Raw genomic sequence first — 16,985 nt, forward strand, 5'->3', positions numbered from 1 at the left:
CGCAGAGACGGCCGCCATGCCTTCCCTCCCTGCTGCCACCCAGCCTGGCTTCCCCAACACCACATCCTCTCCCGCGGCTGCTCACACTCCTGCGGCCCCAGGGAAAGGACGGGCACCTGAGGGGCACAGAGACCACCTGGGACCCCCACCCCAGCAGGGAGGTTGGCAGCTGCGGCGGCCTCCCCACCAGAGGAAGTTTTGGGCCCTTGCATGGCCGGCCCAGGGCCCGGGGGGAGCAGCCCCCGTGCTCTGGTGTGGAGCCCGGCACGGCCTGTCCCACTGATGCCACAGCTCCTGAAGGATACTCTCCATCGTGGTCCTCTGCCTGTCCCTGCGCTGCTCGGGAATGGCTGCTCCAGCCAGCACCACGGGCCTTCCTTGAGCTGGTGCCATGGAGGCAGAGGGCCGGGGCGCTCAGCCCGACTCTGGGCAGCCACCAGCTCAGGGTCTGTGGCCACCATGCTCTGCCTGCCCCTGCGGCAACAGCGGGCCTTGGCACCCTGCGGAACGCCGAACCCACCTCTGAGGGGGAAATCACTTTATTTCAGCTCTGTTAGCTACTCAGCAGAGATGTGGGACTGCAGCCCTCTGTCCTGCTGCGCGGATGCCGTGGGGAGGGGCTGACGCCCGGTCAGCCCTGCTGCTGCCCGAGCTCTGCAGGAGGAAACAGGGGAAACACAAAGGGAAAAGGAAAGCAGGTGCTGTGCTGAGACCCTCGGAAGAGGGGCCGTCGTGGCCACGGAGCAAACCACGGCTTGTGCAGCATGTAATGGAGAGCTCGGGGCAGCTGCCAAAGCTGTTACTGGCAGGGGAGGGACCACAACCCGCTACCATAAACACAAACTATTTCCACAGATGCTTTCCAGGTAAACAAGCACATGGATACGGCCGTGCCCCTGCCAGCTGAGAGGCTGTGACCGTACATTTCCCAACGGCAGGAGTACACTGCGGCTGGGAAGCTTTCGCGTGCCCGTGAGACCTGGATAGAAGCATCAGTGTTGATCCATGGGCAGGTGTCTGCAAGGAGGAACCGGATCAGCCCAGGCCACCAAAGCAGGCCTTGGCTTTGCCAGGGCTACAGTTCAGCGACCAGCTGGACTTTGCTCAACTCAAACAAGAAGAGGGGAGCAGCAATCCTTCAAACTCCTGGCCTCTTGCTCCCCTGTGGCCAGCAAACAGAGCAGGCGGCAGCTGGGCAGCGCTGGGGCCAACAGCACTGGGCCACAGGAGGAGTGGGGAACGGGACTCTCGCAGCAAGGACAGAAACCAGCTGTCTTCTGCTGGCCAGCTGTGTCCATCACTTGCTGCGTAGCACTTCGAGAGATAAGGGTTAGTAATTTGTGGGGAAGCGGCATAGCTCTGAGAAACCCGAACAGCTAAGCAAAGGACAGGTCCCAGTAAGGCAATGAAACGGCCTTTCCTTAATCAGCTCCATCAGTATTTGCAAACTGATGAGCCAGAGGAGTGTCCGAGGCAACAGCAGCAACATTGACTTTGGTCTTGTTTCAACCATCAGGGCTGCCTGGGCCTTGCTCCGCCAAAGGCCCAGAGCCGGCACACGCAGTACAACCCCACCGATCCCCCACCTGCAGGGACGTGGCTTGTACACGCAGGCTGACAGAGGGCCTGTCACTTCCCACAGCCTACACAGGGCATCGCCATACTTCAGCTACTTGTATAGACAGTTTCCTGCCCGTTCTGCCACACGACTACAACTCAGGAAGAGTTTTGCTTAGCTGCATCTGCCAGGGATTTGACAAGCCTGATACAAGCTGTCCCGGCCACTGCAGGCAGTATTAGCGACACCCAGCCAGGTGCAGGACCACGCAGCAGCCACTTGTGCCTCTCCCTACTTAGGCGGCCTGAAAGCATTTGAAAGTGCAGCTTATGCATCAGCATAGATTTGAGGAGCCAGAACTGGCTTTGACAGGATTAAGCCAAAAATATTGGCTCCTGCCCTTGTATCCAGAAATTGTGCAATCGCCCTTTTCTCCCTCCTTTGTGACTCACAGCACTTCCTTACACCACCCTTCTGCTTGGAAAGGGCTTTGTCATTAATCACTGCAGCTGCGAAGCCAAGAAAAACACAGTAAAGACACTGCGTAAGAGCAGACGGGTCGGTGCTCAGATGTCACAACACACTCTGCAGGTGTTCGTTTGGACGTGTTAGAGCATCATGAAAGACCACAAACTTATCAACAGAGGCAGCTATTAGGCAGCTTTTAAAATAAAAGGCACTGTCCCTTCTTGGCCTACCTATTGAAGAGAGCAGACACAGACTCGGACGCAGTTCTTGTACCACTGCAGGCAGCCCGGCTTTCTTTTTGGCTGGCTGTGGGATGATACCTGCCTTTGAGTTCAGGACATTTGCTTCCGCAGCGTAAGCACTACTAGCCACAATTAACCAGGTTGCCTCCCTGTTACTCTGCGCTGCACCAGGAAGCCCCCTCTGATCCTACAAACTATCTGGAGAACAACATTTCGCAGTATTACCAGCATGCAAAGTACCAAAGCAGCCAGATAATTTCTGGCTAGAGGACTTCAGAAACCGAAAGATACATTCAGAAGCTGAAATTAGACACTAATTAGAATTTGTAGAAATATTCTCAATTTAGGGATATGGAGGTTTGTGTTTTTCATCACAACAAAAACCCTTCTGGCCTCTCTCCTGGGCCCGAGCGCTCACTGAGCTGGAGAGACGCAGCTGCGAGCTGCTTCCCAAGCGTCATTCCTTTTTCATTTCCAGGTGAAGAAATGGTTGAAGATTGGGGAACGTTATAAATAACAATGGTTCTTGTGAGTGGCAGCAATCTACCCAGGAATGCAACTACTGCAGCACTCAGACATCCCTTCTTGCAGAATGTGGCCTTCAGAGCCTCGCAAGAAAGGCCACGTTTGTACTCAGATGCAGCCGCAGCTCTCGGGCAGTGCTTCCACAGCACTTGTGCTGCCCCTGCAGAGCTGTGGGAGCACAAGGGCACTGCGGCCAGTAGCTGCTTTCTCTGGCGGGGAAAGGGCTCCTGACGACAAAGCACCCCCAGAGACTGAGTCCAGCCTGTCTCCTGTGCTGCTGGGCAGTACGGCAGGAGGGCAGCCAGCACTGAGCATCCCCTGGCTGTTTCCTGGCAGCGTGGGGGCCGCAGGCAGGAGGTCTGCCAGGCACTTGCAGGCAGTACAGCCATCGCTCCTGCAGGCTGTGGGGCCCTGGAGGCAGCAAGCTCCCAGCGGTGTGGGGTGAGCACCCAAGCGCCAGGCCCTCACCCCACAACACCCTGCTCCATGACCCGCTCGTGCCACCACTGAAGGGGCTGTGCCCCACCAAGCAGGGACAGCTTGCGGCAGGGCCATCACGGCAACCACCCTGCCCACACCTGAGCCATGGCCTCTGCTCCGCGGGCGCAGGGGTGGGTGCTGCCTCCCCCAGACAGAAACACCCGAATCCTGGCACGAGAGGCAGCTCTGGTGCCAGCCGGGCCCTGCTGCTGGGGGGCGGTGGGTGCCATGCGCTACCGACCCCGGGAGGCTGGGGGCAGGGCGGTGGGAGCAGGGTGCCAGCAGTGCCAGAGGGGCACGCGCGGGAACGAGTGCTGCTCTGCCTCCATCCCTGCCGCCATCTCTCGGGGCAGGGCACGCTGCAGCCCCGTGGCCTCGGCCCCAGAGGGACCCGCCGGGTATCTGTCAGTGCAGGTCTTTAACAGAGGGTTGCGGTGAAAGCCAGAGGCGTCCCCAGGCAGCAGGAGGCAGGCCCTGCTCCCTGCACCCCAGCTCGCAGCAGAGCTGGCACGTCCCTGCGGGAGAGAGGGCCAGGCCTCCTCCCCCTGCAGGCAGCTCTGCCACTGCTGCATGGCAAGTGCGAGTAAACATGACCTTTCTTAAATACCCAAACTGGCAGGTAGGGATTATCAGGCATGAGGAAGAGGCCACGGCACCGAGAGTATGCCTGGAACCAAAGAGAAGGAGTGGGCCACGTGAAAGGAGCTGAACACTCTGCCCCAGCATCTTCGTTCTACCGCAAACCACCCTGGGACCTGGGAAGCCAGGACCTCTTCCCAGTATGACCAGTTCTTCTGCAGAGGAAAAAAAGAGGTATCTGACCTTCTTGAGTAAGGCCCCATGCCTGTGCACTCACGTCCTCTTCCAGGATGGTGGAGAATGAGCAGGGCTTGCTGTCCTGGGCACCCGCCAGCTCTGGCACACACACACTGCTGCGCAAGTCAGCATCAGAGACAGAGAGACGCCAGACCCACAGCATAGATTTACTGTGAACACACATCGTCACAACACAGCGCGGAGATCTTTGGGCACAGCTTCACAAAAACACGGAACCTAGCTACAGACAAACACGCAGACTTGTCCATAAATACAGGAGGCGCAGGCGGCACAGCCCTGGCCCGCACTCAGGATGCAGCAGGGACATTCGTGTCAATCTTGCCCTCAGGCTTGTGCTCACAAGTCATTTACATAAATATGTATTAAATACTTTTCATTTTATATATAATAAAGATTTCTCCTTATTGGTTTCTAATAATCCTGATTTGTTCAAATAGCAATTTCTTTTAATTTCTGTCACCAAGACTTCAGAGCTGTACCCTGCCTGACCCTTGGGGACGAGAAAAAAAACAAACCCGTGTGTATCCTCCCTGCCCACCTCTCTCAGGCAGGATCCCCAGGCTCCTGCCTGCCTCAGACCAGGAAGAAAGCATTCAAGTCCACACCAAAGAGACATTTTTCTTGCAAGTGTCAGCCTTGAACCTGATCCCCTCATTACTCTCCTTCCCCCACTCATCCAGAACGCTTTCTGCTTCTCCTAGTCTTCCTGCCATGGACCCGCAGGACCTGTTTTTGGTGGCCAGTGGTGGGAACTGAGAGAGAGGAAGAAGGTAGGAACAGAGAGGAGGTTGGTGGTTGTGGTGGATCTGCTTACTTTGGGCCCAGAGTGCCTTTCCCTAAAGGCTATGAGCCAAATAATCTCAAGGCAGCATCTGTCCCCTTTGGACTTACCACCCCAAAAGCCTTGGCTGTACCAATCCTCTAACTCTGCTGTCCCGGCGAGCACACAGCCCTTGGGACACCAATGCAGCCCCATGTCCCTGCTCCGTGGAGGTGCCATGCCGGTACCAAGACTGCATTTGTTGTTCATTTAACAAGGCAGATGGGGCATTGTCTCTTGCCAAATGGCAAAGGGCTGGCTTGTGGAGGAGCAGAGCAGAATCTTCCACACCTCAGAGTCCTGTGGCCTTGGGACATGGCTTGTTCTGTGCTGTGGACAGCCAGCTGCAAGAGGTGCTGTGCATGAAGTCTCCAGGCTAGAAGCGCTAGCAGTGTGCTGTCCAGTGAGCTGCTAATTCTGCTGATCCTCCTGACACAGCGGCTGCAGCTCCTCCACGCTTTTCTCAGGAGGCAGTGGCTGCACCTGGCACGGGTGACCAAACAGAAGCTGGCTTGACAGACCACTGTCCCCCAGCAGCTCCTTGCCCTGAATATGCTCTGGATCCAACACCTCTCCCAGCAGCTCCTCTTCACAGGGCACCAAGGTCTCCTTGGACAGCCCTGACTGATCCAGGACAGTCATTCCCCCTGTGTACCCGTTGCCTGGCTTCACTCTTTCCCCTGCCAGCCTTATATCAGACCCTGTACCACACTTTGGGTTCCCTGTGTTACTTGGCTCTAACATTTCCCCAGCTGATTCTTCTTCATCCAGCTCCACCATGCTCTTCTCCTCTGGGTAACAGTCCTCCGCCAGCTCTTCCTTGCACAGCTCCAGGACCCTGCCTGGCTCTGGGCACTTATTCCAGATCAGGGTCTCTGGGGCACTTGGCTCCGCCACTGACAACCCAGACATCCCCACCTCCACGTCAGTCCCTCTGCCTGGAGGCTGTCTCTCTCCTTGCTCAGGGGACTGGCTAGTCAGCTGCTCCTCACTTTTTGGGGGACTGATGGAAAGTTTCTCAGTGAAGCTGAAACGAGCGCAGTTGTCCACAGAGGTTGGGGAGGACGGGCCTGCACTGGAGACCGTACTGGAGGGGCCACTGCTGTCTGCAAAGAGGAAGAAAAATCTTAAACATTTAGTTGATCTTTCCCCAGCCCAAAGCCTGGGCAGACCCGAGCTGTCGCACTCCCACAGTTCTACCTCCCATGGGTGAGGGTCGTCTACATGCCATGCAACCTGGCACGGGCTTGCTGCTGCTCTTAGGTGTGTTTCTGGCAGCTCAGCTGACGAAAACCCAAGCACAAACACCACACTTAACATCTTGTTGTACAGTGCTACGTTGGCATACAGCCAAGAGTGGATTCTGTTGCCACCACAAAGCAATATGTGAATTGGGATGTTGGGCTTTGAGCTGAAAAACAGTTTCTTTCATTCCCTCTTTATTATGGAACGCTCTCAGCTTCAACTTTGCTCCTCTTGGTTCCTGCCACACACAACCCCTGAATGTTGAGCTAGAGTCACCACTGGAAGAAGAAATATAGCTTTTCCACTAATGCTTATTCTTGCCTTACATCGCACAATGAGCAAAACTGAGAAGAGATCTAGATTATATCTAATCCAATAAAGGGGGGAGGATTAAACAACTGTTTTCAGTCAGATCAGTTCCCTGACCTTGCTCTCTACACAGACACACACGACCGCTGGCACAAGGAGCGTACAGCCAGGAGAAGGGCAGGACTGCTCTTCCAGTGGCAACCTTGACTTGCGCTATTAAGGCATTTGCTGTGCAACTGCTGGCTAACCCTTTCCCCGTCGAGCTCCAGTCAGGTCTGCAAAGGGGACCAACAAGTCACCAGCTCTGCAGAGACTGTGACAAGTGAGGCCCAGCAGCTGCAGAAAAGCCTGTAAGTGAAGAACTAAACAATCACCTCTCCTGTTTGGAGCTCTGTCTGAGGCGTGTATGTGGCTGGCTAGGAAAGGAAGGCATTTCCACCTGCCAGCGATGAGTTGCCCATGTGTCGTGGAGAATCACAAAACTTGAGGTGGAAATGAAGTGCATTCAGGCCCTCCATGTCCTAGAGCACAAAGCAGAGGATGTCTGGAGAGACAGCCTCCATCCAACAGTAGTTGTTCCCATGATATACAATATTACAGAGAGTCCCCTTTTTGCATCTTTCTTTGGAAGCTTTTTCACAGGGCCTACGACTACTTTCCCTTTTACCTATTTCCCTTTTCCATTTCTGTTCCTTCAAGTGCAGCACACAGAAACCCTGAGCACCAGTACCAATGCCACCATTTGGCACCCTTTGCTTCCCTCCCTCACCGTCACATTCATCCCTGATCAAGAAGGGAGAACACTCACACCAAGGGGGCTTATCCGAACGCTGGCGCAACGGCAAAGAGGATGATGACAGGATTCGCTGGGACATAAAGGGGTCTCCCGGTATCTGGCTGCCAATCATTGAATCAAACAGAGCTTTGAGAAAAAAACCAAACAACACAGATCAGTAATATTCAGACAGACATAAAGGAATGGCTCATAGCCCAGCAGCCACAAGCAGGCACTCCAGGAAGAGCTCAAGAACGGTGCAAATTCATAGCTGTGCTTGTCCCTCAGCTCCTGGAAATATGAGGCTAAGATTTCCCAAGCTGGAGTGTGTATCCACATCACCGCACTTATCAGCCACGGACAGACCTGGCCGATTACTTGTCTCTCAAGTAAGTGGCCTAGGATGGCTCTGAGCTGGATCCCATAGCTCACTCCTGGGCTAGAACACCCTGGAGCAGGTTTCAGAGACTGCCATTATTGCCAGTCCTGTCGGGCCAATCTGTCCCGATAATGTAAAGGACCAAAAGGTCTCCTCGCCTCGACTCTGTTCTGGCTTACCCAGAGACAAGCCCACCTCTCCAGTACCTGCGGTAGACTGGACATGCGATTCGCTGCAACTCCTGCACACAGCCGTCAGGAACTCGTTGACCTGTCGCAAAGAGAGGGAGTTGTGCAGGGTCTCCAGGGGATAAATGGTGGGAACCATGGAACAGCCTTCAAAACCTGGAAAGAAACCCAATCAGAAAGTGAATAGAGCAAACAACAACCTAAATCCATGCAGGACCACTCATGGTCGAAGTTGCTGGGCAGTCCAGGATTCAAACACCAGGCACAATCAGGCCTAAGGTCACCTCTTCTAGGCAAAAAAACCACCACTAGGCAATCACATGCAATAACAGACCTGAAAGCAAGCGCCCAGGCACACGCAGAAGGAGGGGGGAAGAGGAGGAAACGTATCTAGCAGCAGTCGTGTTTGCTGCAGAGCCTGTGACCCTTCTGCTAAAATACATGGTTATGATGGAGAACTTAGCACAATGCCCCACACTTTACAGAAGCTAAACAGAACTTGAGTGAAGCCAACAGAATTTCCATGAAAGGACTCCCACCACTAGTGACACCGTCCACCCTCTCCCCCAGTGAGGTAGCGCACGCTGCTACAACGGCAGGGAGCGGCAGAACCTGCCTCTCTCACAGCAGACCCCTGCGTGCGCCTGACAGACTGTCTCCCAGGGAAGGGCTGGGCAACTGTTTGAATTATTTGTCCCCTTAACAAGATCTCACCGCCAGCAAACCCAGGATTAGTAGAAATAGGTATCTCAACATTTAACAGACACGTGCTCAGAGCTAAGCTGTATCACAACCATTCACAATAAATTCTTTGCTACTCGAGCCAGCAGAGTATTACGGCAAAGCATCTTCCTTTTCATCCCAGCTTCTTGGCAATGCTCTGTGGCACCAACCAACTTGAAACTGTCAGAGAAGCCGGGAAGAGCCTCTGGGCATATGGGAACGAGGCCTCCTCCTGCTCGGAGCCTCCTGAGTTCAGAGGCATCTCCACTTCTTAAGCTTACGCTTCCCGTTCTGTGACTCCCTCGCTCCCTCCGAGGAGCTCAAAAAGGCCCTGTGAAGGAACTGGGTTTGTTCCTACAGAGAAAGAAAATTACTTTGAAATGCAGAAAGTACAAGAGCTCTTGATGCACCACTGTGTCAAGATTGCTGCCCAGCGCACTGACAGGGTAAAACTGATCCCTTGACAGCACCCAAGGAGAAGGCCTAGAGCACGTGGGTTATCTGCTGTAGTCATTGTTCCAGTCACCTCCAGGACAGCCCCTGCCCCAAGGCGCTCATCTCGCCCAGTTCTGCAAGAGGCAAGGAGCATGAGCCAGCAGATGATACTTAGAGTGAATCTGCATGCAATACGAGGAGGCTGCAGACCAGATCACCACCAGTTTGCGATGCTGCAGAGACACGCTGCCGTAACAGCTACTGGAGACAAAGAACCCTCCAGACAGTCCGGAGATTTTTCCTATGCCACAAAGGGCCTACAAACATCAACTCAAGACATGAAGGATAATGAATCCTTGGCTGGGTTGAAGGAATGTAAGACATGGGAAAAATACTGCAGTCTTCTAACACTTACTGGGAAGTCCTTAGAGTGGAAGTGCTGAATAAGGAAGAGTATCTGTTCATTATTTTCTAAAAGGCATGCTGGAGACAGAGCTAAAGGAAAAGCGTGAGAGCAAGACTTAACGGACAACCACGTGGAGATGGTTGCGGAGCAGCACAACATGAGGCTAAGGTCATTTCACAACAGAATCTGCTTCTAAGAGGGGCCAAAGTTGGCTCATCTATTGGGGTCTCCAAAGACAACGGGAAGAAGTTTGAATATAACAGGGCAAAGCAACGTAGTTACAAGATACACTGAGGCACTGATGGGGATCCGAGTGTTTGGGCACTCCTCGAATAAAGAGGAAATGAAAGGTCCAGCATTAAAGGAAACACGGACCACTGACAACGCCACTGATGTGAAGTGACACACCTATGTCCCCAGAGACCTTGCACAGCTCTGCTCAGCGCTGTGTCATTTAACTGGTCTCAAGCAAGTAGAGAAAAAGCAAAAGTTCACCTTCTCAAGGTGAAGCACTACTATTTCCAGGGAATCCCTCTGGTTTGTGTACGGCAGCCCTCTTCCCTGCATACCTCCCTTGATCTGCTTAGCTGCTGCGGAGAGGCCAACAGCGGCAGCCTCATACACCACAGCAGAGCCGAAGCAGAAGTTACTGCTACAGACCGTCGTGCTTCCGTGTATCGCAGCAGCAGCCAGTCCCCAGCGACGGCCCTGACCACTGCTGCACCGCACACATCTAGCAAAGAACCAACATCTTTGGGAAGGGGCAACAAAAACACAGCGTGAGTGCAAACCACAGGAACCCTTCCAGCCTGACAGTCACCCACTGCTGACCGCTCCGCTACTGCTGCTGCTTCCCGAAACTCTTTCCCTGGGGCCTGCAGGGCAGGGGTCTGTGATGCAGACAACAGCACAAGAAATTAGACAGAGTTCCATTCATTTGGTACCAAAGTCAAACAGCAGCCCACAGAGGAAGGAGTTTCACTTCTCATTTCATTCAAGTTTGACTAGAGCAGCTGCGTTAGGGGTGCAGAGGGCAATCTGCTCCCTTCAGAGTGAGACCGGCCCTGCAGGGACAGCATGTGGCTGCGGTCTGCAGACCAGAGCAGCTAAAAATGAATCCCAAAGTCAACTGTAAACTTCTCCCAGCAAGGAGTACGGCATGGTTATGTCTCCAAAATTTTTGTTCCTTAAAATAGGAAGAAACCATCTGTTAGAGTCAAGAAAACAAGATTTGGTTATGGGAAAAACCTTAAGATACACAAGGCAGTGGAGTCTGCTGAGTATGTATTATTTTGGATGTCCAAGGAGACTGCGTGTGATGTGGGGCAGCAGCTATGGGGGAATCTCCACTCCGAATCAATAACGCAGCCGCATCCTGGCACAGCTGCAGAGAGAATGGAACTGCCTCAAGAGCCATTCTGCAGGTGAGCACCAGAGGTGCAGTCCAGCCAGGGGGTTACACGTCCTGTTCCGACTCTCCCAGGCACACTGATGCCAAAGCTGAAGGCCCACCCCTGTTAGAGCTGAACTAACCGTGTTCCAGCTTGAGCTCTTCTCCCCGGAGCTTCACGTTCTTGGCAAGTGCACATTTACTGCCCCCTGGCAGAGGCTACTGGGCGCGATCTCGGTTTATGAAGAAGTCGTCCAGATGTTCAAGCAGGAAGTGACTCTCCCCTTAGAGTAAGACTGTTTCAGAGCTGCACACAACACTTCATAAGAGTATTAAGAAGGTGATTTGGGTATAAGGACCCTTTTGCAGAGATCATCTAGACACTATACTATATAAAGCAAGCGTAGACCTGCACCCACCTCACATCTTCTGTCTAAACCAGAGAATCCCAGACTTCTAGGAGACTCCAGCAGGTGGTAGGAACACACAGATACGATTCTTGTGAACAGCTATCTCTTAGCAGATGACCTCAAAGGAAGAGTCAAGAAGTGCCACCTTTTTACCTGAACTACATGATGGTGAATTCTGAAATAGCCAACACCTACTTTATGATCACACGGCTTGAACATCAAGCAAATACGTTGCAGGTCTCTGAGTGAACCCTATACGCTGAGTTACACTATTGCTCTTTCACTGCAGATGTAACAGGTACTTTCACCCATTTAGCTATGTTTTCTTCAGTCACCCTGAGGTCTTAAAGAAAATTCAACCAAAGGTGTTAGCAGCAGAAGTAAAATAAGCAGATTTTTATACTGGGAAAAGGGAAGAACAAGGGAGAAAACACGGCCTTGAATTCATTTGCACCTTCTTGATTACTGCAGGAGTTGTCCCAGTCTAAACCCTCAAGAGGAAACTGATACCATTTCATTAAGAGGAAGCATCTAATTTGAATCAAGGTAACACTAAGCTTCCTAAATTCTAAGTATGTCCAGAGAGACAAGAAGAAAGCATACTGTGTAATATGAATTGGGAAAGTTTAGTTCATATGGAACACGTGTGCCCCCCGGAATGAAATCAGTGCAGGTGTGATGATCCCTCAGAGCTGGTAATTCAGCAGATCACCTGGGAGCCAGCGGACTTCCTGGCTAGCGGGCATGACAAAGGAGCAGTCTTCACGTAGTCCAAATGGCATATTCCTCAGCTTTACTAAGATTGAGCTGAGGTCCCAAATAGGGCAAGCTTCTCTACTAGCAGAGTGGGCTTGTTCAACGAGAGAATGTACTTGCTGCTGCTGCAGGCTCACAAGCAGAAAGCAGCCAAACTGCTGTCAGCCAACAGACAAAGACAGATGCCAAGGAAGACTCAGGTGAGAAGTCTTTCTGGTCCAAAGCAATCCTTTTTGCGTACTATATTTTTGTCTGAGAGTTCTGAACATTACTACACACAATTTGACTAGCAGAAGTTGCTGAGTTACACCCAACTCTCCAGTTGTGAGCTCTACACTGCAGTGGAGAGGTACCCGTTCCTTTCTAATGGAGACCCCGAAAGCAACAGGCAGCCCAAGGGCACCTGGCACATCCCCAAAAGGCCTGTACGCCAAAGGTCTGGATGTCAGCGCTTCTGGAGTAAAGCAGCACTTGCCCAGCCCCAGCACAGATTCGGAAGGGCACGGGAGAAAGCACGCTCAGCAAGTTCCTCTCCAACATGCTTGGTCAGTCCAGCCTCTTTTGTGGGGAGAACTCCCATATGCCACATGTATATTTGTATGTGTTTATATATGCATACACGATGTGGACATGAACTAGGATTTTTGCTAAACAGCCTTTCTAAATTTAAGCCTGTACAGTCAGCCTGAAGGTCTACCGTAGCTCAGCACCTCTGCCCACGGTGCCAGAAGCGGCTGCGAGTGAAGGGGTGCGAGACGAGGCAGCGTGGAGCGACTCTTCCCCCAGGCAGTCCCCGGACTCCGGTGACCTGCAGCTCAGAACGGCTCTGACCCTGATGTGCCTCGTCCATATTCTCCAGTCTCCCCTTGAGCTCAGTTAAACTCCTAATCCCCCCACGTACCACAGTGAGTAGTTTCACCCTGCGTGGAAAAAAAATCTGTCTGAAGCTGCCTCTAACTCTCTCTATTAGAAACCTCCCAGCTCCCGTACTGGGACAGACATTGAACTGTGGATCCCCACCACCGCTCTATGGGCCGCTCTGACCACTGTCACAAACGTCTTTCCCAGAATGCAAATTTCTAACTTTTACACATCCTCCCGAGAGGTGATGAACAGATCAGAGCCCACCATTTTGGATATGAATTTGAGGCTGTTTCCCCTTGTCATGTAAATTTTCTCTTCTCTTTCCCAGCTATGACCACACAGATAAGGTTCCCAGACACACAGGTTCCCAGACAGATTGCTTCGGGGCTCCACCACCGTTCTTTCCAAATATGGATGCCAACTGCATATTTTTAACTCCCTGAGTTTTAATTCATCTTTTCTTTGTGTGGATAGAAGTGCGGTTGAAAGCCAAGAAAGAGCAGACAGGAGTATGCAGTTTTCACAAGGGGGGGGGAATTTGCGTTGTCAGCTGCAGAGACCGGAGATGTGTCTGCTCTGAGAAGAACCCCAGCAGGAATCCCAAACACGCTAATTAACTGTGGGCTTGATGACAGAACTGAGAAAGCAGCAAGAAAGAACTCACTGACTGCAGAGACCCGATTTCCACGCAGGAAGGCTGCTGCGCTGAGGAACGTAACTCACAGGTTTGGCTGCATTAGGGCAGGCTGCACAACCCAGCACCGTGCTGCAATATTTGGCGTATTGCTGCCCAAAGCGCTGACTTCATTTCCTCTCCCCACCAGAGACCCCAGGAGACGGCTGAGTTCTGCAGCAGGGGAAGCTCAGCTTTGGAGCAATCTGCTGGGTTCCAGCATCTCTTCCCTTGAAGCAATTTTGCTCCTTTTTAGCGTTTGTTGCTAGGAGACCAAGGATTGTCCTAATTATATATGAAAAGCAACTGCCATCTCCAAATTGCCTACTTGACAGAAAGGGCTATATCAAGAAAAAATAGACTGTGTGAGAAAAAATTCTCTTTTCCGGGCTCTGAAAACGCTTGATCCTGTTGCTTCACTACCTGAAAAGCTGTACTGTTTCTGCCCCTTCCACCTACGGGTCTGAATGAAAAAGGAGGTCCATGCATCACACCACACAGCTCAGCAAGCCACATGCACCAAGCAGGTTTTATGGTGCAAGGCAAACACGAACAGCCAGCCCTAGCTCGCTGCCCCTCAGAGAGGAATCCTTCTACCTGTCTTAGACGCACTGAGACCTCAAGGCATCAGACTTCCCATCTGTGCCAGAGGCTGAAAAACATCAGAGAAACTGTAGCAAGCTTTGATTTATAACATCTAGATTCAATACTGAAATCGCCTACCTCTTCCCACCAGAGACACGACACGCTGCAAAGATCCTAACCGGCAAAACAGATGCCATGCAATGCAGCCACACAGAAGCTCACTTTCTACCCTGTCTTAACTTGGTCTCTCTAGAAACAACACAATCCCACAAGCACTCGCTTCCCCCAAACTTCCACAGCAAGTTCACTCTGCACGTGACCAGCTGCAGCACCTCCTTAATCTTCTTTCTTCCCATACTCTTACACTTTGGTTCCTCTGTAACAGTGGGACACCTCCAGCGCTCCACAGGCCTGCACAGGGGTATCGTGTCAGCACCAGTAGGAGCTCAGCATCTAACCTGAGGGAAGCTTAAGGGCTTACCCTGGCTACAGGACGGAGGCAACGAACCATTGCCAAAGATGGAGAGAGCACGGTTACGGCCACACGAAGAGCTCCGTGTGGAACGGCTACTGCCTAAGGCTCCAAAACTGCCGGGTGCGACAGCCCACACAGCCTGCTGCAGCAGCAGCCCAGAGATTTAAGGGATGCAGTGAGGGAAATGCTTTCCTATTTTAGAAGCAAAGCATACTTTGCATTCTCAAGCAGACAGTGGTCCCTGCTCAGCTACAAGAGCACGGGACCAAGGCAGCTGCAGCGTGCAGTACCGTAAAGACACTCCAAGTCATCCTGCCCTGAGATCAGCCAGCTCCTGAAGAGGCGCAGGTGGTAGGAGCACTGCTGGAGGTGATGGGCTAGAGCGGCATCCAGGGAGACGTTCCGGCTCGTGGCATAGTCAGAGGAAAAACGGCGCAGCAACTGGGCAACGTGGTGGTGCTCAAACGCATCTGGAGGAAAGGGGGCCACAGAGAGTGAGAGGAGCGGGGCAGGTGCAGCTGGGGACAGAGAAATTGAGGAAATGTGGGGATGGAGCTGCCAGCACCAGGGCTGCTGCGTGGGCAAGACCCACACACAGGCTGAAGCCCCATCCCTCCCGCAGGGAGCGGGTCGGGGTGCCCTCAGATCCACACAGCCCCCGTCACTCTGCCAGGCCAGCCGCCCGGCCGGGCCAGCCTCCGCCAAAGGCAGCTGCGGCGCAGGGGCAGCCCCCGAGCAGCGAGGCTTCACCTTTGTAAGTCAAAGTCTGACAAGCAAATACATTTTAGGACACGTTCCGATTCCATTAAGGCTCAGGTTTGGCTAGACAAGAAGGTCAGGCCCACACTTGCCCTCCCCCAGCTGAGACAAGAGATCCGGACTGCCAACAGAGCGTTCGAGTCCTGCATCCAAACGCAGCCAGCCACCCCAGCACATGGAAGAGAGCAAATGACCCGGCATCAGACGACTGGAGGCTGTGAAAGGGATGCTGGGGACAGCAGGGTTTGACTGAGAGCACAGTGCTTAAAGCAGGAAGGACAGAGGGGGCACAGAAGTGCTGACCGCCCCTCTCTAGATCTCAGAAGAGCCCAGTGCCATCTTCTGTGACATCCTTGCATGGCAGACAAGGCACCAGCACACAGGCGCGTCTCCTCCACGTATACAGCTCCAGGACTCGTGTCACACTCCCGAGACTCACAAGACCAGGGCATGAAGCACACAGCCTGATGCTGTGCTTGGCCACTGCTTTGGTTCACCCATCCCATTTCACCACACAGAGGTAGGTCTTCAGAAACAAAATGCAGGTTCAGAGCCGTGAATAGCTTCTGCATCCTCAGGCGAGCAGCTGGTGTGGCGAAACAGCCTTCCTGTGAAAACCAGTGCCAAGCCTAAACCAAATATGCCTAACTTCAAGCTCACACCTGCTGGACCTTTGTCTTTGTTTTCTGGATTAAGGAGCACTTTGCCACTAGAAATAGTCATTGGTTCTTGAGAAAAACCTGATGCCTAGTTTCACGTTACTGTATCTGGGGCGGAGGCAGTTGCTTTACAGTGTGGCTTAGGAAAGACTGACGCTGGGTACAAGTGTTGCTGGCAAGATAGAACGACACATCCTGCTGACATACACCACGTGAGCTCAGATGGCATCCAGACATACAAACAAATCGAGCAGCTGGCCACTCTGGGAAAAACAAAACTGAGCAAGCACAGAAAACAGGTTCCCTTCAGGTATTTGAAACAATAAAGCCACTTTTAGCTGCCCCGTCCCCTTTCATCTTTCCCAAAACTCTGGCCTTCATAGTAGTCTTCTGAACTTTTTTCGTCTTCCAGATCACGTAGAGCAGAATATCTTCACATTTACTAAGCAACAAGATTGCAGAAGCAGCCTTGATCACATAAGACAGAAATACTTGACCTGACACCTTTCAGTGATCTGCTTTGGTTCTAACTTGTCTCAACAGCAGGAGCCATGAGGTAGGAGCGGTGCGGTGAAACAAACCTTTTCAAAAGTTTCTGTGCAAGACTTGGAATAATAAACACTAGTTCAAGGCATCTGCTACAACAGAGCTAGTGGTCTTTAACCTCAAAGGACTCCCAGTTCGGGTGTTAGGTTAGCAGCAATATGAAGCACAGACGGTGAGAAAACACAAGCAATGTCAGGCGTCCTTTACCAAGCCTCCTCGTAGCTGCTGGCATGACGGGAGTGAAGCAGGTTACACCCCCCCGGGTGGCAGGTGCAGAACCCCTCCTGCCTCAGGAAGGCAGCATTGTCCACCAACAGCAGATGAGTGAAAGTTCTGGAGAGACACCATTCCTGGGATAACCTCTGCGGGAAAGGTGAGCCTACTCCCACCAACACCACCGTGCCTACAGTAACCAAGGGACCACCCGAACAGACAAGTCTGCAAACAGGAGGCCATGAGGTTACCAGTACTCCTAAAA

At 52.6% G+C, this 16,985-nt stretch overlaps 1 protein-coding gene across 16 annotated transcripts in view; it reads right to left on the reverse strand.

Annotated features, from left to right (window-relative positions):
- Nucleotides 1-4,237: 4,237 nt before the first annotated feature.
- Nucleotides 4,238-16,985, reverse strand: part of PPIP5K1 (diphosphoinositol pentakisphosphate kinase 1) — a 49,793-nt gene continuing 37,045 nt past the window's right edge. For 7 of the 16 annotated variants that reach the window (XM_074600545.1, XM_074600548.1, XM_074600550.1 and 4 more), the window contains 4 exons: nucleotides 14,834-15,061; nucleotides 7,845-7,982; nucleotides 7,293-7,406; nucleotides 4,238-6,036 (listed from right to left, as the gene is read on the reverse strand). In XM_074600545.1, the coding sequence (XP_074456646.1) occupies nucleotides 5,342-6,036; nucleotides 7,293-7,406; nucleotides 7,845-7,982; nucleotides 14,834-15,061 (1,175 nt within the window). In that variant the 3' untranslated portion in view covers nucleotides 4,238-5,341. The remainder of the gene's footprint in view (nucleotides 6,037-7,292; nucleotides 7,407-7,844; nucleotides 7,983-14,833; nucleotides 15,062-16,985) is intronic. The other 9 variants (XM_074600557.1, XM_074600553.1, XM_074600549.1 and 6 more) reach the window with 2 other exon arrangements.

The sequence above is a fragment of the Larus michahellis genome, chromosome 9 (genome assembly GCF_964199755.1).
Source record: "Larus michahellis chromosome 9, bLarMic1.1, whole genome shotgun sequence".
Classification (NCBI taxonomy): Eukaryota; Metazoa; Chordata; class Aves; order Charadriiformes; family Laridae; genus Larus; species Larus michahellis.